The sequence below is a fragment of the Elephas maximus genome, chromosome 19 (genome assembly GCF_024166365.1).
Source record: "Elephas maximus indicus isolate mEleMax1 chromosome 19, mEleMax1 primary haplotype, whole genome shotgun sequence".
Classification (NCBI taxonomy): Eukaryota; Metazoa; Chordata; class Mammalia; order Proboscidea; family Elephantidae; genus Elephas; species Elephas maximus.
The window spans coordinates 65,547,470-65,574,888 of record NC_064837.1 but is presented as its reverse complement, the minus strand read 5'-3'; the positions used below and the strand labels follow the sequence as shown (position 1 = coordinate 65,574,888).

The window sequence follows — 27,419 nt, the reverse complement described above, 5'->3', positions numbered from 1 at the left end:
GGGAGGTACTCTGGAACTATACCTTTATAATAAGCTTCAGACATTAAAATTATTTATGACTATCCCTGATTACTATCGAGGTCACTGTTTCATGGCAAACAGCTGTACTGGAGATACCAACTCTGCTGCCCTTGTTTTGCTGCATGTTAAATAAAACCATGTTCCCCCTACTTGGAATCCTTCTACTGCAGGCACCCTCCACCCTTGGGGGGAAGGGGCGTGGTGCCACCTACAGCTTCCAAAGGGAGAGCTGTGGTAGGTGTGTTGGAATAACCTAGTTTTTGTACAACTTCCTGGACTTAAAAAAAAAAAAAATGAATCTAGAAATTTAACAAGTGTTCCAGACAAGTGTTCCAGAAGATTCTGAGGTAAGGCCAGATTTGAGAAGCATGAGTAAACCACCCAGGCTCTTGTTCAAGTTTCAAATCAGGAGCAAGAGGGCATGACATCTGCCAATCTGGAGATGGCTTACTTCCTAAGGGAAGTAAATTCCATTTTCTTGATTTTTTTTCTCTGAGCTTCAGAGTGGATACAACAATGCCCTGGCTCGACTCTCGAAGAACCTGCCCTGTATTTGCAAACGAGAACATTTATATTTTAAGAATGTACATACACACGGCCATACAGAGACACCACGGTGGAGCAGCTCATGACCTCAGGAGCCTTCCAAGGAGCCCTCTTTGATAATTGCCCGAGCAAGGTTTCGTGCAAGAGCCAGCCTCAGCATTTCCACCTTGGTGGTCTCTATGTCATCATCCTAGAAGCAAAGAACCAGCTTGAGGGCCAGCAGGAAGTACTTTAAAACCAAAGTAGGTTCTGTCTAATCCAGAGGTAGATAGGGAAGAAGGCATTTGGTATTCAGTAGCTTCCAGCAAGTTCTCAATATAAAAAAAAACAGTATACAGAGGACCACTGCAAGTAGGTACTCTGATTCACAGGAAGGAAGATAGATAGAGACCAGAACACTAGAAATACCCCATGTTTCTAAAAGAAGCTAGTAGATCACAGTTATAGGCTAAGAGATAGCCAAATGAGTTTGTGGGGGGCTGTCCAGTGTTGTTGGGAGGGAGAGGAACCCTGAAATGGAGGGAGCCTTTCCCATCCAGAGAACTCAGATTACCTGGAGTCCCTGGGCATCAGGCTCTCCATGCACTGGTCTTCCTGTGGTCAAGTCCTCTAGACACCTCATCAGCTCATATGTCTGCTCTGCTGAGAAGATCACCTAGGGAAAAGTGGCAAATGTGGGCCCAGGAGGGCAGAGCAGTTTCCTCGGCTCACTCCCAGCACTTCCAGTCAGGCCCTAGTTGAGCACTCTCAGTCGTCAGCTGCCTCAGCTCAAATGCGGTCTTTTTATTTTGGTGTGAATATTGGGTTTTCCAAGTGGCTACTATGGGGGGGACCAACCACAGAACTAAGCGCTGCACTGTCAAGGCCTACAGAAACATAAAGAGCCTCGTGGAGTCAGCGTTACCTGTTTCTGTTCCAGAAGGGGCAGGGCGTCTGTTAGCAGGGTCATCCAGAAGGACCGGGGCGCAATCTGCGAGGTCATCAGCGACAGCAGGAGAGATGCACCATCAACAAAGCGCTGCTCTCCGTACAGTCGGTGGAACTCGCGGTACTTTCCTGTTGAGAAGAGAGAGCACCAAGTCACTCCACATGCCCGAGTGGCCCCCAGGTGACACCTAGAAAAGTCACCTTGGCCCTAAACAAGAAAAGACACCCCACACCAGCCATGCCACGAGCTGTCTGCAAGCCTGAGAGCCAATGAGATGCAGGCCACAGAGGCTGAAAATACTCTGCAGGGCTCCACAGAGCCACATGTGGGCAAACGCATCAGACAGACCAAGAGTCATGGATGACAACTGAATACCTAATCCACGAGTCCATACTGATATATATGGACAAATGGGGTGAAAGGAAAGCTGTCTTCCTGACAGGGAAATGCCAGAAGAATGATGGAGTAAGAAAATCCTCAATGGTTCTAGAACTAGTGGGAGAGTCTGATGAAGACAGGCTACGTAAGCAATCTCCAAGTATCTCATTGCAGCTTGTTAAAACAAGGGTGAAACTACCTTCAGAGGAGGAGGCTGGTGGGCTCCACTTTGACTCGTGATCAAAGACAGCACTACCGACTACAGGACATGCACCACTGAGGGGAGTCAGCGTCCTCTCAGTGGTACAAAACACAGAATCTGAATAGAGGAGACTTCAGCCAAGCCCCCAAACAGCTGGCCTGATGCTTCTAAAATAAAGTTAAGAAACCCAAAGAAAGGCAGAGGCACTGCAACATGACAACTAAATGCAATTCATGATCTGGATTGGATCCTGAATGAGGGAAAACCACCTATAAAGGACATGACTGGGACAAGTCAGAATCGGCATTTGGACCATGGATTGGCTCAGCACACTGTGTCCATGTTAAATCTCCTGAGTGTGACAACTGTAATGTGCTTCCATAAGAGTGTCCTTGTTCTTAGGAAATGCACACGAAGGATTTACGGAGAAGGGGGAACAATGTCTCCAACCAGCTCTCAAATTGTTTCAGTAAAGATGACTGATGAATAAAATAACATGAGGCAAAAAAAAATCATATTTTTACGCAAATAACGCGCATCTTCTATGTGTTTGACAATCGCACCTTCCCCGAGGTATTTTCTGTAAGTGCACTATTCTAATTTTTTTACAGAAACTTATTTAAAAAACTGGCATTGTGGCACTTACGAAAACACCTCACAGGGGGAGAGTGTGGTTGGCAAACGAACATAGAAAACACGTTGTGTAAAATACAGTAATTAGTAAATCTGCGTATTGTATATACAGGAGTTCCTTATTCCATATACTATTTTTGTACCTTTTCTGTAAGTCTGAAATTACTGGAAAACAAAACGTTACCAAAAAATAATGGTTTTTAGATTCTGGTACATGGGGTTCTAATGGTTTGGAGTTTAGGCTTAACAGGAAGGAAACACTGGAGGAGTCTGGAAGAACCCCTCAAATCTTCACAACTGTCCACTTGTGCCCACGGTTCAGGGTATGGCGCCCAAAGAGACTCACCCAGGAACGTCAGTCGATCGCTGAGCATCATGGCTGGCCCCAGGTTGTCGATGAGATCCAAGTCAGAGAAGCAGCCTCGCTCACAGTAATCCTTGAGAAACCTGCAGAGCCCGGCCCAGGTGAGGGCAGAGCCACAGGCTCAGGCCTGCCAGCCGCCCCCTAGCCTCCTGGCAGCAGCGAACCCACCTGTCTGACACCAGCGTGGCAAAGGCAGCATCTTTGGCTCGGATGCTCCAGGAGAGTGCGGAGCCCAGGCGATTGTTGCGGACAGCCTTCATGGCCAAGATCTTACAAATGCTGCGAACTTTGCCAGGAAGAGAAAAGACGAGCCCTTCACTCTACAATCTCTCCATTCCCAAACCTGCTGGAATCGGAGCAGGCCTTCCACAGCTTCACCACAACTTGGGCCTCAGGTGCTCCGAATACGGCTTGGTTGGCAGAACTGGCAACTTGGGTTTATAGTCACTCGGCTCTGCCAACAGTGTAACTACCCGCCCCACAGGCCTGGCTTTATGAGTGGGTTTGATATCCAGATGGTGAAAAGATCTTTGTTTCATCCTTTGGGTCTTAAAAGCCATATGCTTTCAGAGAATGTTGTAAACATGCAGTTGCCTCTGGGAGAGCAGCAACTGAGATTTTTACCATCCAGCAGTGTGGGGAGAGGAGAAGGGCCACTCTTGCTCACACCTGTCTGGCCTGTGCTCTTCCTGAGCCCCTCAGTGCTGCCTCCCCACCAAGTCACAGGCCCCCTCAGAGCTGACCCCAGACCTGACCTCTCTGACTATAAGAAGGGAGAAGTGGGTCAGAACCTCTTCTAACAGGCCACTTGCTTGATTTCTCTTAAGTCCCAGTAGATCCTTAGCCCTGGTGGCTCTCCCTAAAAAGTGTCTCAGTTTCCCTCTTGGCACCCACTGCCTGGCTATGAGGCGGTCCTGGCTTCCCTGTGGTCTGGCTGGTGAGGAGGCAGCTGGCTTGGTTGTGAGCACAGTGTTCGGCCCCAGAGGGTCTCCGACCCCCACACCTGGCAGAGGGCACACTGAGAGCAGGCCAGCTCACCTTGTTCGGTCATCTTCCGCTGCTCACAGATCCGCAGCACCTTGAGGGCTTTCTGCTCTGTGTTGAGAGGGATCCGCTCAATGTGCAGCTCCAAGGAGACTCGGCCCAGCTCGGGGCAGTGGTCAAAGTAATCCACCCCCAGCTGCCACAGGCTGCAAAGGTGGAGGACAGACCTGATGGGCTAGTAGGCCCAGGGGCAGGGCTGGCAGGCCCAGGGGCCGCCCTGGCAGCTTTGGGGGCTGGCACTGGAGGCTCCTCCTCCCCCACCCCTCTGCACCATCAGGGTCCTCTCTGGGAGAGAACAGAGTCTAAGCTCCAGGGTACCTGAATGCTGAAGAGTGCCCCAGTCCATCCGTCTCCCCACCCGACACCCACCTGTGATGAGCAAACAGTCCCGAGGCATATTCCAGCAGAAGAAACTCTCTCATGTTGGAACCAAAACTGGAATGAAACATGAGACTGAGACCACGGCTGGCTCCTTCCAGGGCTCCCTCCCTCGTCCCAGCCTTCAGGACCTGGGTAGTGGGAGAGGAGGCTGCCTGCCCCCTGCCCACTTACTAGAGGTTATGAGACTGGAGCAGTTTGCAGTGGTCCAGCAGGTCAGTCAGATGAGCCACAAACCACCAGTTGCTCAGGACAATGCTGTGGGTCAGACACAAGACAAGAAGGGAGTCAGGGGAGGCCACATCTTGCGTGAGCAGGACCTCACGTGTGCTGAGGGAGTGAGTGGGCGGGAAGCAGCGAGACCTTGGCCTCCCGGAACAGCTGCTGCAACCAGGACTTCTCACATTTACAGCAAAACAGAGCTCAGGGAGCCAAGAGTCCTTGAGCAGGAGACTGAGGATGCCCCAGTTACACAGAAATACTACACAAACGGAACCAAAGTTACCACAGCTCCCAAGGTCTCCCCAAGATGAGGGAACAGCCCGCATGGCTGGAAGGTAGTGACCACTGGAGGTGGTAACCAAGCACTCTGAAAGGCTAGCTCAGTCTCTGCAAATCCGGACACGTCTCAACAGCACAGTTTGGATCTTCACACACGTATTACAGGGAACTTAAGAGCACAGCCTCCGATGGAGCAGGTAAACAGCCACTGTTTGAAAGGTGGGCGAAAGATGTAATGACAGCCCCGGAGTGGCCGCTGCTGGAAGTAAGGGAGAACCCTGTGGAGCCAGAGCGGCTGCTGTGAGGGTGCTGGTGTGAGAGGCCCTGGGCTGGGCCTGTCATCACCCCTTGCCCACCTCCATGGCCCACCTCTGGGTGGCCTGCAGTAACTGCTGCCCTTTACTCCCTGTGACCAGCCAGACTCCAGGGCCGTGTAGCCTCTTGGCCGATGAGGCATGCACTGCTGCACCCCCGTGTCCAAAGTTCCGGGCTGGGCCAGAGCATTGGCCAGAAGGTTCTAGATTAGGCAAAACATTCAACTGGACCTCTTGGTTTTTGAAGGGAAACCTATTTCCATTTAGTTCGATAATTTTCGAGGACCTTAAGAATACCAGAACTGCACTCCAGGTCCCTGTTTCCTTTTGCCAGACAGCAAGGAACCGGCCCCTCTTTAGAGTAAGGGGAAACCCGGGGGGAGGATTCCTGCTGTCAGGGGTATCAGGAAAGGACGGCTAAATGTGCAGAAAGGCAAACGCACGGCCCTTCAGCTAGGCTGACTAACTATGACTACCCTTCCTGCTCCTGCAGGTCTGGGGGAGTTGACATGGGATTCATCAGGTCTCACTGAGATACCTCCCTTCAAGTGCCTTTAAGAAGGATACCCCTCCTTCATCTTTCATGAGGCAGATTCATGAGCCCAGTGAACATCACACCCAGACAGCAAGGCTTCCCCCCACCAGCCCATGGGTCCAACCCCAGAGACAGACCCCTTGCCAGCCCCTTGCCACCCCCCCACCACCACCACTCAGGAACTGCACTAGGGTTTGACTGGTACAACCATGAGAAAGCCAGTGCTCCCAGAATGCTAAGGTCAGTCCTTCACCAGTCAAGAGGGACCAGGTCTGCCTGCTGCTTCTGTCTCTGAAGTCAGTTCTAGCCTTAAGTTCCTGGGATGGGGTCTTAGAGTTGCTTTTCTACCTCCTTCAGAAAGGAGGAGGTAGATTCCTGATCAGAAAAAACCAAACCCCCAAACTCCACAGCTGACAGAAATACCTCAGGCCCTTTCCTGCCAGCCAGGTCAGAGAGCTCATAACTTGTGGGAGGGGCTGCGTGCATCGCCCTCTGATCTTAGACTGGCCCGAGAATGACGCCACTTCCTGGGGGACTCAGAAAGCTACTCCTCCTCGCTGGCCCGTCTCCATCTTCTTCTTCTGTCACTGAAAACCACAGGTGATGTTCCCTCCTGCTGCTTGTTCTGCTGAAGTCTGTTTTATCCCTAAAAACCCCAATGTGGCTTACTTAGGAAGCCCTGGTGGAAATTCTTGCTGTGACAGGTGGTGTATCTGGGAATACCCACTACTTAGAACTACAGGCAGAAACGCCAGCAAAGCCAGGTGGTGAGGTGTTTTCTCTGTAAGCTATTCTCACTGACTTCTCCACAGACACCCACACCCCCGCCATTCCACAGTTAATAAAGGCCCGGGAAAATACTACTGACACAAAACTCAGTTTTCTTTCCTCAAATCTGGCATCATTTTCTCGAAGCCCGGACTTTGTGGAGCCGAATCAGGAAAACCAGGTAGCACAGGGGAACCACATCTACTAAAAAGACGCAGTCGAGGTCCGTAAAATGATATGTGGACAGGGCCACCTAATGCTCGAGCCACATCTCTCCCCTTCAGGGCAGTGGTGTAACGCCCACTTGTCCAGTCTGCGCAAAAAGGAATGAATTCTGCCTACTGTGCGTGGACGTTTCTGGAAAGCTTCACTTTTGATTCATTATGTTTGACATCCCTTTCCTGCCTGTGGCTTTAGAACTTTCCAACGCTGGGTCCCCTTTTGGAGAGGGGGCTGGAGTGTAGAGTACCTGTTCTGAAAATACCTGCCACAAGCCCCATGACTCACGAGCGTGACTGCTGGGAGGTGCTGTCCCCTAAGGTGGCTGTGGGTCCATTAGCTTCCAAGAAATAGGCCTGCTTGCCTTTTCTGGATTTTTAAAAATCAAAGTCATTTCCTGCAATGTGGCTTTAAATAAACATTCCTGACATGTAAATAATTATAAATACAGTAGCCCTCCAGCCTCAGGAAGGTCACCCCTTGTCCAGAGGAGCAGGTCTGCAGGAAGAAGGGTGGGACACCAGCAAGAGGGAACAGAACACAGGGGCAGGGGTCCTACCTGCACTCCTTGATCACTTGGTGGATGTCAAACTCAAAGGCCGCCATCAAAATGTTGTCCAGGGGCTCTGAGCTGCTATCCCCTTCCAGAAACCGGTCCAGGCTGGACTGTGGAAAGGTGATGACCCGCTCAGTCCCCAGGATGGAAGCACAAACTCCGGGGGGCAGGCAGGGCTGCTGTGTAGGAACCCTGGAGAAGGGTGATGGGTCCTTCAAAAAGGGCCCAAGAAAAGCCCCTTCCTGTTCCCACCACTCAGGGAAAATGACCCACAGGGGGCAGGGCCTCCAACACCCTCCTCCCAGCGAGCTCAGACTCACCTGTGCATAGAAGTGCAGCTCAGTGGGCTTCACCGTGGGGTGGGAGTACAGCAGACGCGTCACCAAAAAATGGTACCAGTTACTCAGCTGCTGCTTCTGCTCCAGCAAGGCCTTTTCGTCTCCCAGCATGATCTGAGGGGAGAGTTGCCCCTTAGCTCTGAGGGAATGGGAGCTTAGCTCCATCCTCCTTTCAGGGAGACTTCTCAGTCATTCCCCCTCCTCCTCTAGAGTGGCCAACAGGCAGATCTCAATGAGAGCATGAGTCCTTCCCAGCAGGACTGAGCTCTGCCATCACTGCACTGGACACCTCGGCCACTGAGGCAGCCAGCCTGCACACTCGGCCCCCTACCCTGCTGCCCCCACAGACCTTACAGAGGGACTCCAGGTGCCTGCTGGAGGCAAACGTGCCATCCTGGAGGTGCCGCTCACACTCCTCATGCCAGTGCTGCCACTTCAGCTCCAGCTCCGTCAGAGTCTGAGTGTTCCCGGGCTAAAGGGGAGACAGGCCATAGATGTCAGGGCCCCACAGCCCTCTGTGCTTCCTGGAGAACCCATCGCCTGGGGCCACTTACACTGAGAATGGGCATTGTTCTCATCAGGTCCCCCAGGACTCTGCACATGCCCGCTGAGGCGGGGTTGGCATCAGCCTCCTTGGAAAGCATCTGTCGGGCCTCATCCAGCCGGCCCTGCAGCACCAAGGCGGTCACCTGGGAAGACACCCGAGACCACGCACATTCATGGGAGACCAGAGGCCCAGCCAGCAGAGGAGGGCAGACTTGTCCCCTCAAGCCACACTGTGGTTTTCTAACTCCTCAGGCAGACAGATTTCCTGCCCTGTGACCCCACCACCTCAAAAATAACCCTCATGCTTGTTTTTATCCAGTCCCATTTCCATCCTAGTGGGATGTCTCCATGTCATCTCTTCCTTAGACCCACAAGGACAGTCTCTAAAGCATGACTGCTGTGTGGTTATTTAGTCCTACACTCTCCCGTGGAGCAGGGAAGAAGAGACCTAAGAGCGTCTCCACAGCCACAGACTCAAAGAGCCAGGCAGCCACGCAGGCTCTGCACGTAACCCCCAGAGCACCTGAGAGCACAGGGACGGCAGATGTAGGGTGGAAGGAAGGGAGGCCCAGCCTGTGCCCGGCTCTTACCAAGTTCCAGAAGCTTTCATGTTTGCTTGGATTCTCGCTACCCAGAACTTCTGCTGACCAAGTGTCCACTTCACACACATGCAGACGGACCCAGTCAAGGAGGTGAAGGAGGAGGGGGCCGGCTGGAAGGACAGACGCTCATCACACACCACCACCTCAGCTTTGTTCGCAGCAAAGCCTACTCCCCACATCACAGGGATGCAAGTCAGACACGCTAGGAGGTGGTTTATCCCTCATAAGTGGGCACAAACACAGCCCCAAATCAAGGACTGGGCTAGGAAAAAGCAAACTGCTAATAAACACTCCCTCTGTGCCAGGTTGCCCCACCTCACTGAACATAGAAAGGGTTGAACAGAAGACCCAGATCCCACAATCCACGGGCAGCTTCCTCATCTTCATGCAAAACGTGATGGCTATTTAAATGATGGTCAGGCACTAGGTAACCAATGACAGTAAAACACCGTGATAGCCCTTGAAATCTACTGGAGGAGACAGGCATACTTGGAGAGCATCTACCAACTAATTTTTTCTTTTTAATACAGCACACATTTATTGTTTCAGCTGCAGTGGGTCAAGAATCTGAGCCTGGCTCAGCCTGGTCTAACAACTAATTTTAATTTCAAGTCATTCAATGCTTTAGCAGGAATATCAATCAAATGGTATGGCTGCACAGAAATTAGCATACATCTATGGACAGCAGCGAACATAGATCATTGGGAGAAACGCAAAGATACCCCTAGCACCTCCACAAAGTGCCCAATGAAGCCTGGGCACAGCACCGACCACAACATAGCTCACGATCAATGGAATGATCCGAGTGGACTGAGGGAGTACAAGGGTCTGCATACCCCGATCACCAGCAACGGAATTCTCAGATGCACTTTGACTCCCACCACTGGACCCCTCCTCACATTCCTAAAACGTTCTTAACTTGACCAGCCACAGTGTAACATGGCCACCCTTTTCACATACCAGTTTAATGTTGGTCTCCTTGGTGCTTTTCAGAGGTGGTTAGCCTAACATTTTAGGCTTCCAGAAGGCACTGGGAGCCTTTTTGCAGAATCTGACCAAATCCAAGGCTTTTTTGGATGTTTAGTAATGCTTCCCATGGTTACGTTACTGAAAATCGCTGGCAAGAGCATTCTACCCACCCAAACGCCCATCACAATACACAGGAGACACAAGGAAGAAAGATCAGAGGGCAGCCTTTGATGCTGTGACAGAATTCTCTCATGCCCACCTGGGGTGACTTCAATAAAAAGGATCTCACAGAGATTCCAAACAAGCTCCATTGCCGACAAAATGGCGACCTACGGAAGAATCGGATACAAGGTTTTTGCTGACAAAAATCCTGGAGATTTGCTCTCAGAGCAAAGGAACAAAGCCACGCTCTGCACCCATGACGGCCATTCGCTGATCCAGCATTTACAGCTCTGCGTCCACGATGGCTGTTCACTGATCCAGCATTTTAGGCTCTGAGCTCATGATGGCCGTTCACTTATCCAGCACGTAAGGCTCTGAGCCCATGACAGCCATTCACTGATCCGGCATCTACGGCTACAGCAGTGCTTCACACAGGCAGTGAGGGAGGGAATTTTAGAAGGTGGTACACAGACTAACATTTCCTTATTTTAATGGTTGTGATTTTATTTTAAGGTGTGTTAGAAAAATGTAACTAGCACATCAAACCATGACATGATGACTATTACGGTTTAGAAAGAGGCTTTATTTGAGTAAAATGGGAGAGAGAATTTTTAGAAAAATATTCAGCAAATAATATTACCAGGAACTTGTGGATACGGTAAAAAATGTGAAGTTAGTACTCAAAGGACTGATGATCAGGAAGTAGTCTTAAAAAGGCAAAGTCCAAACAAGATCCCAAAATACACCAGACCTGGACCCTGCCCACAGGAACAAGCAGCTCCCCTCCACCACCACCTTCCACCCAGACATTATCACATCTTAGTCTCAAGGGGGAAATAAATGTTTTGCTGACTTCAGAGACAGTTATTTCTCCCTATTCACTACTGTGGTAGAAAAATATCTTACCAACAAAGAAAAGAATTCTGTAAGTCATCTCCCGGTTCTAAGTAAAAGTATAACTTGCAGCTCAGTAAAAATGTTGACTTCATCCAGTTGATGAGACTAAGCCATGGTTCCAAAAGCTCCACCCTCTATCTCAGGAGATGACTGCATCACTACAGTGTTTAGGTTTTTTATTTCCCACAAGGACTGAAATCTTCGACAAGGATTCACCAAGCACATCTTTGTCCTGCAATGTGCCAGGCCCTCGACTGAAGGGGCACCAGGAAGGAAGATGACCCCCACCACCCCAAAGAGCTGTCTACCTGGAAAAAGGGGAGACAACTGCCAATAGTAGTGATTGCAAAGCCACTCACTTGGGTGCAAGGACGTAAGAGGTAGTCCTGTCAATACAGCAAAGGCGGTCCCCCCTTACCTGGTTGTTGAACAGGCTGCTAGTGGCTGGATCTTTAGCAGCAACTAATGAAACACAAACCATTTCAAGTGAGTAAGGGAACTTTTAGTCTTGTATAATTTCATAGTACCAGGCTCTATAGTTTCTGCCTTCATTCCTTTTAAGGACCACCTGTTTGCACCAGAAGCTGGTTTTTTCTCTTTAATGTTTCATATTTTTTACTGTAAATCAATGACTCCCAAACCAAAGCCCTCAAGTTACAAGAGCACTTTCGACTGTAGGCCAGCAACCTCGAAGCTATCTGATGCAGCACACCACGGCGTTACACTAGATTCTAGCAGACGGCCAGGAATCCCTCGGTGCCTACAGCTGTGGTGACTAAACCACGCAGGGCAAAGAATGGGAATGCAATATCCGAAGACCCTTTACTTGGCCCTTTAGCCTCAGACCTTTCAACAGTCCATCAATTCAATGTGTTCTAACTTGAAAAACATACTCAAGATAAATGCCAAAAGATTAAGGATTGTGTAAAGTGGAAAGGAATTGCTGGGTGGTGCTAACCAAAAGGGTGGATGAAAGGCTTGGTCGCTGAAAACCACATGGAGTATAGGTCTACTCTAACACACGTGAGGTCATGGTGAGTTGCAACTGACTTGACAGCAACTATTCTTTGGTTTTGTTTTTTTAATGGAAAAGTAAGACTTTTGGGTTAGGATGTCAATCGCCAGGTTAACCTCGTGGTATTGACAGCCAGATACTTCCCTGTAAAAGAACTGCAAATACTCATTTCACTTATAAAAAATAAAATGGCACGGATTATCCTTTATCAATTATCCACATATAGATTTTTAAACACACACAACAAATCCTTACTTGCCACCTGGGACATCTCCTCCATACATGCTCTTATGACTGATCGGTAGTTTTTACTCACTCGAACCAACCTGCAAAAAAGTGAAACGACACACCAGATGAGCCTGGAACATCTTGTGGTGCCAGAAAGTTAGCAAGGGCATGAAAAAAGATTGGAGCTTGCTGAAAGAACACAGGAGCCAACCTGAGGAGCTCTGAACGGCCAAAGCTGGAACCACTATAATCAACAAATCATTGTGACATAAACCACAGAATTAAATATCTATCAATCTATACTGACCTAAATAAGTAACAGCTTAAATAAATGGGAAGAAGGGAGAGCGCGTCCCTGAAGTAGAATTCCAATTAATAAATGCAGGAGTAATGAGAAACAGAAAATCACCACAGGGAAACACTATTGTAATTACTACTGTAGATGGGATCCAGGGGTGGATACTGAAATTAGTGGGTGAAAATTTTGAGGAGAAATAAGACTTGCACAGTCTCAACGTATCTATCCTAAGATACTGACTACGAAGGGAAAGGCAGCAACATTACAATGAAGAAGCCCAGCAAAAACCACCGTAACCAAATCAAGGTCCACATCACCAGTAACAAAACACTGCTATCATGAACCCCGTGATATACTGCACTGAGGACACACCAGGTTTTCTGGTCTCTTGCCAAAGGAGGTTTTAAAGGCATTCTTCAAAGACAAAACTGTCATTTTTCATTTCCAAATTCCCAACAGTGGGATTCTCAGGTGCTTATTTGGCCTAAATTTTCTTCCTTGGAGGGTAAATAAAGTGGGAATATAAACAAAGATAGCTTATCAAGCCAGCAAGTCACTCCACAGCCATCCCCGTATCCCCTGTGAGCCATTTCCATTCCTTGTCACTTACTCCACCCAACACCAAGGCCACAAACTAGAACCAGGTTCCCTATTTCTCGGGACGATCTGTCCACCATGCAAAAGGACAAAGAGACATTTCATGTGGCTGTTCACGGTTTAGCTGTGAACTCCAGCACCTGTCAGCAGCCTACTTACTCAGCTTTTCTGGATTTGCCAGTCAATTCTTCTTCAATCCTCTGGAGGCCCACAAAGATTCCATGGGATTCATTGAAGAGTTTTCTCAAGATCCGACAGTAAAAATCCTCATTCTTCCGGATAATATAGATAGAGGGGCAGCTCGGAACCACCTCTGATTTTTCTGAAACAAAACAGGGAAGAAATTTAACATCGATCACCACCATGCCCCCAAAAGCAACACATTCTAAAAATTTTAGTTGAGTAATTACAGAAGCTTTGGCCAAAGCTGGAACAACATGGTCAACAAAATTTGCAACTGATTTCAAGAATAAAAAAATAAAATGATATGAATTATCATATATCAATTATCCACACATGAATTTTAAACACAAATATCTATTCTTGGTCTTTACTGCTCAGCTCACTAGCACATTTCAGGATGACTTTCTGCCTCCATCAACTGAATAAATAAAACTGGAAAATACGAGCCTATGTAAAACTCAGTAAGATAAACCTACAGCCAAAGTTTTATGTAATCTCAAAGTCAGATAAAAATTATTTCTATACTACTTTGTACTACTATTACTCCTAAAACAAAGAATAAAGAATTGATTAAATGTTTCAAGAGTGATGAAAAGGCTCTAGAATGATAAACTACAAACCTCCAACTTGTGAAAATTTCTTACATAACAGCCTCTGGAATAGGTTCTATAGTTTATCTTGAACATGATTTCAATAAACATAAACAAAACATATAAAACCTTGTGTTTCCAACAATCTAGGAATGTTGATAACCTTTCCCAGTCAATACCAAAAGGTGCCATCCAGACATATTCACAGAAGATTCTCTCCTGAAAAACTGACCCTTTAACAGATCCTACAGCTCTGTCAAGCTTGGGATTCCAACACCCACCCGTCCCACAAGGACTTAGCAACAGAAGGGACAATTCCCAACTATAAGATGAAGAAACTCGACATCCCTTAAAAATTACATAGTCTCCACCAGACTAAATCCTGCACAACTAGATGGTGCCCGGCTACCACCACCGACTACTGTGACAGGGATCACAATAGAGGGTCCCAGACAGAGTTGGAGAAAAATGTGGAACAAAATTTCAACTCACAAAAAAAGACCAAACTTACTGGTCTGACAGAGACTTGAGAAACCCCAAGAGTATGGCCCAGGGACACCCTTTTAACTTAGTACTGAAGTCTCCCCTGAGGTTCACCATTCAACCAAACATTAGACAGGCCCATAAAACAAAATGAGACTAAATGGGCATACCAGACCAGGGGCAAGGACAAGAAGGCAGGAAGGGACAGGAAAGCTGGTAATGGGGAACCCAAGGTCAAGAATGGGAGAGTGTTGATGTGTCATGGGGTTGGCAACCAATGTCACAAAACAATATCTGTATTAATGGTTTAATGAGAACTAATTTGCTCTGTAAACCTTCATCTAAAGTACAATTAAAAAAAAGAAATTACATAAGCTGCACACCATATCATTTACCAAAATTATAAAATTTTCATTAGCTCAATCTGTTCTTTATAAAAGGAGAAAAACCTCCACAGGTTTTTAGGAGGAAAATCTCCTATCAAAGATTTGCAAGACAATCTCTTCAGCATTTCCTGAGACTTCTCCCTTAAAATAAAGCAAGCAAAATCAAATTTCAGTTTCTCCTCACTACTAGCAAGAGTCTGTATCAGAAAAAAGGACTGAGCTATTTCATTCTCCAGCCCCCACCTCTGCCTCTGCTGCTAAGGGCCCATTTGGCCTACAGAACTATCATTTAGTGGAGTTCACACAGCGGACACAAAAGTCATGGCCGTGGGATCCGGAAACATTCACAATAAAAGGGCTGCTGTGAAGGGAATTGAGTCATCCTAGACAAGAAGAAAGCGGGGGGGGACTTGACATTTTCAAATATAAAGTAAACCTATCCTTAATACCAGGAAGACTATTGTTATTTCCCCCCCGGACTTAGCATGCCTCATAAATCAACAAAAATGTAGACCAGTTAAGTTTTCAAAAAACGAAAATGGTACAAAATAAGTTCAAATGTTTCATGTCTCAGCTACTCAAATCAGAGACTAGAGAAAAAGAAAACCGAGATGTGCCAAAGTGGATAATCTGGAAGGAAAATTAAAAAAAAAAAAAAAACTACCTTTTTTATTGAACAAGGTCTCACACACCAGCATCTCCCCTGGGCCCCAGTCAAAACACAGTTGCTTCTTCTTGGAGTTCACTCCTGGAATCAACTTGTGAGAAATAAGGCACAGACACTGTTATTCTTACTGAAGGCTTTGCTTTTCAACTGATCTGCAAACAATCTTAGAAGCCAGTGGTCATGAAGGTCATTAAGAACTGATCTGTGTGCAGCTGGGAGTTGTTGCCATCAGCCCAGTCTGCTGGACCTCAAAACAGTCCCTTAATACACAAGTGAGCTTTGATTGGCTCCTCAACCCAGCCTGCCATCTCTCAATTGCTGACAAAAAAAAAAAAAAAAGCTATATTTGAATTAATTATTATACTGGGATTCAGTGATCTGTAGTTCAGAAAAGGGAAGTTAAAAAAAGAATCGAACCCTGTTTGCTGCACACTGAAAAAAATAAAGACATCCAATCCCAAGGCTTCTGTGCCACCTCTACGATGTTGGCTCTGCATTTCCTCTTTGACTCAGGCCAATTCCCAAGGGCCTCAGTTTCATCCATCCAACTCCTAATCCCTACCACTATAGGCTGCCTAAGCGGCATCTCACACTTAAAAAGGCCACAGCGTGCCGGAAGACACAAAAAAGTACATGTTGGAGTTCAAGAACAGGCAAACTAATCTATGGTGACAAGAGTCAGAAAGTGGTCAGGGTAGAAACTGACTTAGGCAAAGGGTGTGAGGGAATTTTCCAAGTGTCTTGGCTTCAATGGGTCCTCAAAACACCTCAAAATATATGCATACAGGCATTTTCCTGGGGAAGGTGACTATAACTTGTATTTCTTAAGGAGTGCTTGATCAAAAAAAAAAAAAAGGGATTGAAGACCTTTGGTCTAGATGAATCACTCACAATTATTCTACTACTGGGACCCTGGTAGCACAGTGGTTAAGACCTCAGGCTGCTAACCAAAAAAGGTCAACAATTCGAAACCCTATGGGTCTCTATGAGTCAGAATTGACTCAATGGCAATGGGTTTGGTTTGTTCTACTACCTTGAATTTATGCTTAAATATCCTTGAACCTACTAATTACTAATATGCCTTCAAGTACCTTGATAACAGAAAGCAGTTGTCTTAACAGCAGACACAATTCTGAGAAGGGGTGAATTCATAAAATGGTGTTCAGGATAATACATCAGCCTCTCGAAAGTCTGATTAGAATAAACCCAAAGAGCAGATTAACTCTGAAGCACAGACAAAAGTCTAAACTTGCAGAGTTGAGGCTCAGACTCTGGATTATGGAGTTCTACCAAGGATTGTGACTGTCTACGAGGCTCAGCCCACAAAGCTAACCAATTTCCTACCTGGTCTCCACATCAGTGCAGAGCTGGGTTATCACAGGCCAATCATCACCAAACCAAAGCCAATAGCTGCCAAGTTGATTCCAATCCATGGCAACCCTATGTGCAGAGAACTGTGCCCTGTAAGGCGTTAGTGGCTGATTTTTTGGAAGTGGATCACCAGGCCTTTCCTCTGAGGACTCTCTGGGCAGACCTTCAACCTTTTGGTTAGCAGCCTGCCTGTAAACTGTTTTCACCACTCAGGGACTAATTATCACCACCGGAGGGAAAATTAGCTTAGAGCACCTTCATCCCCTTTGTAAACACATGGCTCAATATCAGAGTAATGGAGGTGGGGACAGCAAGATGACGTGAAGTTTGAAGAAGTCCCAGGGATTCTGACATTCTAAGTTTTCTTCCTGAATACACCACTGACAAACAATGACATAGTACTTGATGGATATTTAATATTTAGGGTACTTTACATGTACTTAATAATTAACACTCTATAGAACTAATAAACTTCGTAGAAAATAACTCATTTCAGCTGCTATTTAAGATCTCATATCCCATTTCTACCTCATTAGCTTTGAAATAATCCCCATTTTCAGTATTTGGTTTTATCATAGACTGCTTTGCAATCAGGTAGTTTTAGGTGAAAACTGTACGCATTTTAACCTTCTAAAAAGCAAAAAACACTCGGTCAGGTAACTTACAAAGTTAGTGGTGTATAGACGTTGACAAGGTAGGTCCCTGGGTAGCACTTTCACTACTAGCCTAAAGGTTGGCAGTTCAAACCCACCCGCAGCTCTGTGGAAGAAAGGCCTGGCAATCTGCTTCCGTAAAATTACGTCCAAGAAAACTCTATAGGGCTCAGTTCTACTCTGTAACACCTAGGGTCGCCATGAGTGAGAATCAACTCCACGGCGACGGGTTTGGTTTTTGGTTTTATTAGAGGCTGCTAAGACCCAAGAGGTGCAGAACTCTGAAAGCCTAGGGCATAAAGACAAACTGACTCGTCAGGGGGTCAGGAAAAGCTTTTCTGAGAGGCTGACGGAGCTTAGATTTGAAAAATGAGCGGCAGATAAAGCAAAGAGGGAAGAAAAAAACATTCCGGGCAGCGGAAGGAAATATCTAAAGGTATCTAGTATCCAAAGCCCATGTATCTCTTCATAAAATCACAGATCGTTTATACTTGACATATCCTCCTGAGAGTGCAGACTGAATTGAACGCAAACAGAGCAGTGAAAACAGGAGTGATCCCAAGAGAATAAATACGTTTAATAAACCTGGCGACTAAAACCCACTGCCATCGATTGGATTCCGACTCGTAGCGACCCTATAGGACAGAGAAACACTCCATAGGGTTTTCAAAGCTGTAAATCTTTACGAGAGCCGATTGCTACATCTTCCTCCCGCGGAGTGGCTGGTGGGTTCGAAGTGCCGACCTTTTGGCTTGCAGCCGAGAGCTTTAACCACTGCGCCACCAAGGACCCTTACTGCACGACTAGCAGACGCCAATCTCAGGGCGCTGAGATGTGGAGCAGCTTAATTCGGTTGGAAAAAAAAAGCCCCACCCACGCTGGGTCCGGACTCGCTCTAACACCCAGGAGGAAAAGCGGAGCAAAGTAGGAAGGTTGGGAAGACAAGGGCGGAAGAGGGATGGAATGGGGCCTCCGGGGACAGGTTTCTGAGGGAACAAAGAAGCAGAAACCCAGCGACCACTGCGACCCGAACACGGGCACCTAGTTCAAGCCGCGATCTCTCGACGGCGGCAACTGAGCCGAGGAAAGGGATACGGGCGCCTCCCGAGCCGCAAGGCGGTGGACAAGCCTGCAGCGACGGAGCAGACGCAGCCCTCGGATCGTGAGGGCAAGCAAGCCTGTTCCGGGCGCCCTTACAGTGATTATCGGCTCTCCATCGACCTCCTCCATCGCGCCGCGTCTCAGCACCCTGGAACTGGACAAGCCGCCAATGCTTCCAGCTCCGGCCTCCCGCTCGGAACCCGGCTGAGAGAGAGGACCCCGTCAGGGCGCCTCCAGCAGTGCCGGTCAGGCTCAGCTCCCCGACGTTGCAGGAGCCTCTCCTCTCAGCCATAACCACCCCTGCGGCTGTCTAACGTATTCCCTCCTTCCTGGCCTCGACAGCAGTTAAGGGGAAAAGCGCCAGGTGCAGCCTATCCTCCTAGTAACCCTGCCGCCGGGTCAGGCGCCGCCACGGACAGCCCGCGCCGGGCAGGAAGAAGGCCCCCGAGGGGGCGGGAGCAACAGGAGGGCCGCCCGGCGGAGGTGGTGGGGCCGTGCGTGCGTGAAGCAGCGCGGCTGCCTGGGCGCTGGAACCCGGCCTCTGTGCCGTGCCTACGACCTCTCCCAGCTGGCTTTTGTCTCTCTCTCCCGGTCTCCACATTAGCATCATCGCTTCTCCCATTGGTGTCCAGAGTAATGGGGCCCCTTCCCCTAGTCCCGCCGCTCTGGCGGGCTTGTGTGCCAAGGCAGTGGCCCCCACTCCCACGCTACAGCACACTAGAAGCACGCGGACAAATTGGTGCAACTGTGAAGTGAGACAGCTGGGGTGGCTTAACACAAATACTGGGTTTGTTATCTCTCCAAGGAAAAGCAGAGCAAAATGAATGCACAGCGGAGACACGCAAATCAGAGACTGCGTGGCCTTGTTACGGAAAACTGAAAAGTGTTAAGTAACTTCAAGGTGTGAAGTTATTTATTTTTACTGCCATATAACACATCAAGTAAGAGAATAGTGTTGTTGTTAGGTGCCGTCGACCCTATGTACAACAGAACGAAACACTGTCCGGTCCTGCGCCATCTGTTCTCAATTTCCTATGCAAGCAACTTTTTGAACGAACTGAAGATAATTCGAAATTTAAAAGTAAGTCTTAAAAAATACACTCCCTGAAAATGTAACAGCTTTTTTTTATTTAGGAGGGAAGTTGATCTGAAAATAAATCTATCAATGGGATCAGTGCTTCTTTCCCTGAAAACTATTGGAATCATCTACATGAATTAGTGACAATAAGCTGTTCTGGAATGGTGAGAAGTGTTAGTTTTCTCCTGTGGGCTAGTACAATTAAATCCAAGTCCCATTCACAAAAGTCAGCCACTTGTAGAATGAAATTTGGCAGTTCGGATAAAACTCAACAATTCCCCCATCCACGTCTCGCTGCATTTTGCAGATGTACCACAGCTTCACTGATCTGAGTGCCTAATACCAACGGTGTGGCCCATTTTCTAAGGGATAAAAAGAGGCTTACATTTTCCAAAAGTAAAATAAGCGTTCAGTAGCAGATAAATGGAAGTTTTTGAAACTGGTTACCATATCTGCTTTGGCTATTCAAAATAGCCACTTTACACAACCATTCAAGTACACTCATTAGTTAAAAGAAAACTGCAGTCAATAGAGCTATTGTTGTTGGTTGCTCTTTAATCAGCTGCACCTCATGGAGACCTTATGTGACAGAATGAAACATTGCCTGGGCCTGCACCATCTCCGTGATGTCTGTTTGACTGTTCCTGTGGCTAGTGGGTCAATCCATCTCACTGAGGGTTTCTCTAGTTGTTGCTGACCCTCTCCTTTACCAAACATGATGCTTTTTTTCTAGCAATTAGTCCTGCCTTCATTGTAGGATGTTTAGCAGCATCCCTAGCCTCAACCTACTAGATACCAGTAGCACTCCTCACCAATTGTGACAACTAAAACTGTCTCCAGACAGTCCCAAATGTCCTCTAGGGGGCAAAATAGTACCTGTTGAGAACCACTGGTGTGGTTCAACCAAAGAGGAATAGAGGAACAGCTAAGTAAACAGTATCAGATGAAATATTAACCTATTTAAAAGAACTGTAAAGACTGGACGAGACACAGAAAAGTCAAGAAGCTTTAAAATGTTCATCATTTTGTCCCCATAATTCTACTTCCAGGGAAAAATCAAGAAGGACAGTTTCAATAATCACACTAAAAAAGGGGCATAACCCGCATGTCTCACTCTTAGCTAAGGCTTATGATGGAATATTATGCAGTCATTAAAAGGCAGTTTTATGCATAAGACCAAACCGGTCTCATTGCCTCTCAGCTTGGACAGGGTGTGACTGTTCAGGAAAAGGAGGACTGGGTTTTAACCATTGCACAACCAACCGGCTCTTGCAAAAGCGGGATCATCTCTACCTGGTAGTGCCTGGGCATCCTGGAACTCACAGGAAGAAAGCCCAACATTGTGCTGGGCTCTGTTTTATTTAGTACACTTGTTATTTTCAGTTTACTTTCTTGTTTTGTGATATACTTTGTTACTCTTTGTGACTTTTTTGCATGTTTCCCTTTTTAAATACGCCTGTATTTTCTGTATTAAAAAATAAATAGATGCTCCACCTTCAAAAAAATAATTTTATATGAATATTCAGTGATGTAGGAAATGCTAACAATATAGTGATAAAATGTAAAATTCTATGAAGATGACATTTGGTAAAATTTTCTTAAAAAATTCTCAATTTTATGAAAAATGAAAGGTTGCTATGAGTTGCAATCGACTCAATGGCAACGAGTTTGGGGTTTTTTTTAACAGATATTTAAGTAGAAAACAGGATTGGCAGGAATTATTATTATTACTCTTGTAATCAGGAAAAAAAAGCTGTCTTTAGCATATTTACCAAATAATTTTATAAGGCTATAGGTGAACCAAAATTTGTATATTTCTACAGTTACGTCAATGAGTATGCATATAGGTAAAGATTGAAAATTAAAATTGAGAAGTAGTATTGTTTTATAGGGTCGCTATGAGTCGGAATCGACTCGATGGCAGTAGGTTTTAGTTATTGTATTAAAGTTATGGGAATATGTATGGATTTTAAGTTTTTAATATTTTAAAAGACATATAAATATATTACATATATAATCTAAAAAAACCAAACCCAGTGCCGTCGAGTCGATTCCGACTTATAGCGACCCTACAGGACAGAGTAGAACTGCCCCACAGAGTTTCCAAGGAGCGCCTGGCGGATTCGAACTGCCGATCCTTTGGTTAGGATCCTTTGGTTAGCAGCTGTAGCACTTAACCACTATGCCACCAGGGTTTCCACATATATATATCAATAAATATACGTATGTAAGTTATTAAAAAAATTCCACTTGTGTGTTGTGTGTCTATTTATGAAAACTGCTTGATAGCCTAGATCTAGCCACAAAAGACTTAAAATTGAGAAGTAAAAATTCTAAATGTGACAAGTTTATATTAGTGTAGTAAAAGCTGCTCTAGGCTCATAGTTCTGAAACTTCAGTGGACTTCAGAACTACTTAGAGGTCTTATTAACTACCTCTTCTTGCACCCTATCCCCAGAGCTCCTGACTCAGTAGGTCTGGGGTGAGGCCAGATACTTGCATGTCTAACGTGAAGCTGATGCTGTTACCCAGAGCACCAGCCTTTGAGAACCATCCTTCCAACTCTACCTTCCTTATCTCCAGGTAAGAGTAGTTAAAAATGAGAATTGGAGAGTAAAGATAGTATCTATATTGGGCATAACTCTGTGGTCTGTAGCTTTAATTTCTTTCTGTGCATTTTATGAAGCTAGCCAACAGCTTCAAGTTGCTGGGCCTCATTGCTAGTGCCCTGTTTGAATCCAGTGATGAACAGAGGAGTAAGACAGAAGCATTAATGGATTTAGAAAAACTTGATTGTCCTACCATTGTACAGGCTGCATAACTGACAGGTACTCAGGACGTCTTATTTAGGCATGCTAAGGATTTTTGTCATTCTCATGAAAGGTGCCATAAATGCCCTGAGATAGCCTTTAAAACTTAAACCAGAAGTATCCCCTGAAGTCTTCTCAAAACCAAACAATAGTTTAGCTTAACTAGTAAAAAGGTCTGCCTTAAGCATTATGCACTTTTAAGGATTAGCTATATGGGATGAAAGGAACCCTTTAGTGGCACGGTGTTTAAGAGCTCAGCTGCTAACTGAGAGGTCTGTAGTTTGAAACCACCAGCCATTCCTTGGAAACCCTGTGGGGCAGTTCTACTCTGTCCTTTGAGTCTCTCTAAGTCAAGTCAGAATCCACTCAGTGGCAAAGGGTTTGGGTTTTTACATGGAATGAAAGTGACAACAGCAACTCTAATGATTGAAAGATTACATAGGAACCTTAGGGGGCAGTGAATTTATGTTAACGGGCGGGGGGGAGAACAACTCAGAAAAGGAGGTGAGAATAGTTGCACAACTCAAAGAATGTAAACAATGTCACTAAACGGTATAAGTGGAAACTGTTGAATTGGTGTTACATTCTGCTGTGTATATTCTCAACAAAAACAAAATTAAAAGTACCATGAAAAGTTACTACTGGATCAATAAGTCAGTGAACATTTATTGACCACCGACATTCAGGACTTTGTTATTTGCTGAGAATACAAAAACGAAAAGTGATGATACCTGACCTCAAAAAGCAAATAGGACCAGTCTCTACATTATGCTTGCACAATATGTATATCAATATTCAGTGAATATGTAGTAGTGTTAAACGGGCAATCTTTTTCTATATCCTGTGCCCCAGCTGACACAGCTAATGCTGTATGCTGGGCTCTTGGCATTGACTGCTGGTATAATCTTGGGTCCTATTTTCCTTGCCATGACCCAAGGGTAGAAATCTGGATGGTTTCTACATCACCGTTCTGGCCCCAGACTTCCTGCGGCATACTCAGAGGCAGCTCAAGTACTCAACTAATTTTTCTTAGAGCATGAGGGAAATGTGGTATAAACCATGCCCAGTTGAGTTGTCTGTATTACAAATTCAGTTATACATTTCTCAGGGTTTTTGGCAAGGACTTAAAGCTCTAAAAGAACTCTGTGATTCTAGCTCTCCTACCCCTTCTTGGAACTTAGCCCTGGAGAGCACATTCTAGCTGGTTCATCCTATTTCTGTTGTTAGGTGCTGTTGAGTCGATTTTCAACTCATAGCAATCCCCATGTGACAGAGTAGAACTGCCCCATAGGGTTTTCTAAGCTGTAATCTCTCTTGAACAGATCACCAGGTCTTTCTCCCACAGAGCTGCTGGTGGGTTCAAACTGCAGACCTTTCAGTTAGTAGCAGAGCACTCAACTGTTGTGCTACCAGGCGTCCATCACCCTATTCCTATGCACCAATTATCGATACTTAATTTTATTCCTAGAGGAATTAGACCTTTTTAACCCAAGTTTTTTTTAACCCAAATTCCTAGTTAATCCCTAGTGGTGAAAGCTGCTCACAGCACAATCCCTTATTCATTTCCTTCCCTGGCCCACTAGGCTCCATCCTGGCACTATCCTAGGGGCTGGGAATGAAACTGGGGACAAGAAGACAGGGCTCTGCTTTCACGAACTTCCATCCTCCTAGGGAGACTGACAAACACATTTTTAAGTAAAAACAACTTGTGCGTTGCCCTATTCTAGGATTTTTTTCTGTATGTTTCCTCTCAGCATCCTGCCGCAGGTGCCTCCATGTAATCATAATAATTAAGTGCTCTGAGTCAGAAGACCTAAGTTCCATACTGGTTGTGCCACTTTCAAGCTGGATGACGATTCTAGTTATCTAGTGCTGCTATAACAGAAATGCCTCCAGTGGTTGGCTTTAAGAAACAGAAACTTATTCTCTCACAATTTAGGAGACTAGAAGCCCAAATTCGGGGTGCCAGTTCTAGAGGAAAGCTTTCTCTGTTGGCTTTTGGGGAAGCTTCTTGTCTTCTTTCAACATCTGTGGGCCCAGCATTCCTTGGAGATCTCCGTATGTTTTGGCATCAGTCATTTTTTTTTTTTTCCCGTGGGTCTAGGATGTTCTCAGCATAGGGACCCCAGGTCCAAAAGATCCACTCTATTCCTGGCTCTTCTTTCTTGGCAATAGTAAGGTCCTTCCCCTCTGCTTGCTTCTCTTATAAGAGGTATGACTCAAACAAGGGTGTGACTTGAGTAAATCAATTCACATCCTCTTATAAGGCTGTGACTCAAGATACACCCTACATTGATCCTGGCTTATTGACATACAGAAGTTAGGAGTTACAGCACATCACAAAATGGAGGATAATTCCATCATATCACAAAATGGAGAAGAACCACACAATACTAGGAACCATGGCCTAGCTAAGTTAACACATATTTTGGGGGGACACAGTTCAACCCATGACATCCTACACTTTGGCCCCCCAAAATTCATGTTCTTGCCACATGTAAAACATTCACACACCACCTTATCATCCCAAAAGTCTGAAATGAACTCAAACTCCAAAATCTCATCTTCTGAATCATCTAAATCAAATGTGGGTGAGACTTTAGGCGTAGTCCATCCTGAGGCAAAATTCCTCTTCATCTGTGAACCTGTAAAATTTAGAGTACAAGTTATCTGTTTCCTACGTACAATGGTAGAACAGGCACAAGGCAGGCATTTCCATTTCAAATGGAAGAAATGGGAGGGAAAGAAAGGATAAAGGGTACCAATCAAGTTCAAAATCCAGCAGAACAATTTACATTAGCTCTGAAGCCTTGAAAATTATCCTCTGTTCTCTGAGACCATCTGGGCAATGGCCCTGCCTTCTGGACTCTGGGTGTTGGCCATGCTGTCTGGATTCCCGGTGGAGGCCCTCTGTCCTGGGCTTCAGCTCCACCTTCCAGGCCCACTGTGACAGCCACTGAGCTGCCTCAGCTCTGGGCAGTCCGGTTTCTGTTTTCTTAGTCTGCCTGAGTAGCAACCCCACCCCCTCTGCACCAGCAAGCCCAGTTCTTCTGCCTCTTGGACATGGCAGCCCCACCCTAGCTTTGGATGATGGTCTCATTCCCCTGGCACACCTTAATGGCAGCCCCACACCCTGGAACAGAGTAGGCAAAGATTTGTCTCTTTGAAACCTAGGAGACAGTGGACTCACCCTTTGAGATCCGGGAGACCTTGGCCCTACCCTTCGAAACCAAGAGGGCCCTGCTTCCAGTGGTGCTCCTTCCAACACTTCTGCTGATCTCCAAGCTGCTCCAGAAATGGTCCTGTCCTTTTCTTGGAGGACACAGATGTAGCTCCTTTGGCCCATTTCCTGCCTGTAGAATCCCAAGAGGCAGAGGGCGTTCTTTCCTTTTGTTCTTTGTCCCCTTCAGTCTAAGCCGATGGGTTTTCTACTGTGGTAGTCAGTTAGATCCATCAGTTACAGGCTTAATTTCTTTAACAAAATACTGTGTAGCCTTGTCCTTGGTGAACGCTCTAGGACACGTGTCCTTAGTTTGTACAACAGAATTTTGCAAATCTTTAAGTTCTGCTTTCATCTTGCACAGTTCGTTTTTAAGTCTATCTCCTTCCTTTTACATTTTACTATAAGTAGGAAAGAGAAACGATGTGGCCTCTTTAAGATCTGGCTTAGAAATCTCATCAGCCAGATACCCAAGTTCATCACTTACAAGTTTTACCTTCTACCAAATACTTAAACATAATTCAGACAAGTTCTTTGCCACTGCATAAAAAGCATCACCCTTCCTTCACTGTCAAGTCAGATGTTCGTCGTTTCCTTTTAAAGCCTCACCGGAAGCACATTTAAGGTCCACATTTCTAGCAACATTGTGTTGCTGGTGCCATATGTATTTTCTAAGATGATATAGACTGACTTTCTCTATAGCTCTCCTCACTTCTTTCTGAGCCCTCACCAAAATTGCCTTTAACATCCATAATTCTACCAACAGTCTCTTCAAGGCAATCTCAACTTTTACTATAAAAAAAAAAAAAATTTTTTTTTTTTTTTTTAACTGTAAGGCACCTTAAAATTCTTCCAGGCCCTACCCACTACCCAATTCCAAAACTGCTTCCATATTTTAGGTATCTATGAAGATCAAAGACCACAGCTTTCAGTATGGATTACAGCTCAACATAAAAGAAAACAAAAATCCTCACAACTGGACCAATAAGCAACATCATGATAAACAGAGGAAAGATTGAGGTTGTCAAGGATTTCATTTTACTTGGATCCACAATCAACACCCACGGAAGCACCAGTAAGAAATCAAAAGATGCACTGCGTTGAGCAAATCTGCTGGAAAAGACCTCTTGAAAGTATTGAAAACTAAAGATGTCACCTTGAAGACTAAGGTGCACCTGACCCAATCAATCGAAAGCTGAATGATGAATAAGGAAGACTGAAGAATTGATTCCTTTGATGCTCCTTAGAAGCAAGGATGGCGAGACTACATCTCACATACTTTGGACAGGTTATCAAGAGGGATCAGTCCCTGGAGAAGGACATGAGGCTTAGTAAAGTAGAGGGTTAATGAAAAAGAGGAAGACCCTCAACGAGATGGACCAACACTGGCTGCAACAATGGGCTCAAGCATAATAATGTGAGGATGGCATAGGACAGGGCAGTGTTTCGTTCCGTTGTACGTGGGGTTGCTGTGAGTTGGAACTGGCAGCTAACAACATTACAGCAGCACCCCACTCTTCCGGGTACCAAATTCTGGCTTAGTCATCTAGTGCTGTTACAACCGAAATACCACAAGTGGATGGCTTTAACAAACAAACAGTTTATATCTCACAGTTTAGGAAGCTAGATGTTCGAATTCAGAGCACCAGGTGTAAGGGAAGGCTTTCTCTCTCTGTTGGCTCTGGTGGAAGGTCCTTGTCTCCTTTCAACATCTGTGGACCTGGTGTTCCTTGGAGATCTCCATGTGTCTTGGCATTAATCTTACCTTTTTTTTTTTGGGGTCTAGGAAATTCTCAGTGTATGGAGCCCAGGTCCAAAGAATATGCTCTTTCTTGGTG

At 46.0% G+C, this 27,419-nt stretch overlaps 1 protein-coding gene and 1 long non-coding RNA gene across 3 annotated transcripts; one reads left to right on the top strand and one right to left on the bottom strand.

Moving 5' to 3' along the window:
• Nucleotides 1-655: 655 nt before the first annotated feature.
• NUP85 (nucleoporin 85) lies at nucleotides 656-18,740 on the bottom strand. 2 transcript variants are annotated; one of them, XM_049858961.1, is made up of 19 exons: nucleotides 18,570-18,740; nucleotides 15,346-15,439; nucleotides 13,199-13,361; nucleotides 12,172-12,242; nucleotides 11,320-11,363; nucleotides 10,102-10,171; nucleotides 8,862-8,983; nucleotides 8,280-8,414; nucleotides 8,075-8,197; nucleotides 7,708-7,839; nucleotides 7,391-7,497; nucleotides 4,669-4,752; nucleotides 4,486-4,551; nucleotides 4,111-4,262; nucleotides 3,241-3,358; nucleotides 3,055-3,155; nucleotides 1,472-1,623; nucleotides 1,121-1,222; nucleotides 656-757 (listed from the first exon to the last, which is right to left on the bottom strand). In XM_049858961.1, exons 1-19 carry the CDS (start codon nucleotides 18,600-18,602, stop codon nucleotides 656-658), a joined length of 1,971 nt encoding a protein of 656 aa, XP_049714918.1. In that variant the 5' UTR covers nucleotides 18,603-18,740. The 2 variants fall into 2 exon arrangements, with proteins under 2 accessions (XP_049714918.1, XP_049714919.1); XM_049858962.1 differs by lacking the exon at nucleotides 18,570-18,740 and adding an exon at nucleotides 16,693-18,560.
• A 647-nt stretch (nucleotides 18,741-19,387) lies between these two features.
• On the top strand, nucleotides 19,388-27,153 carry LOC126062002 (uncharacterized). The gene is made up of 3 exons (XR_007513947.1): nucleotides 19,388-19,554; nucleotides 22,010-22,134; nucleotides 26,481-27,153. It is a non-coding gene; the product is annotated as an uncharacterized LOC126062002 (long non-coding RNA).
• The last annotated feature ends 266 nt before the right edge of the window (nucleotides 27,154-27,419 follow it).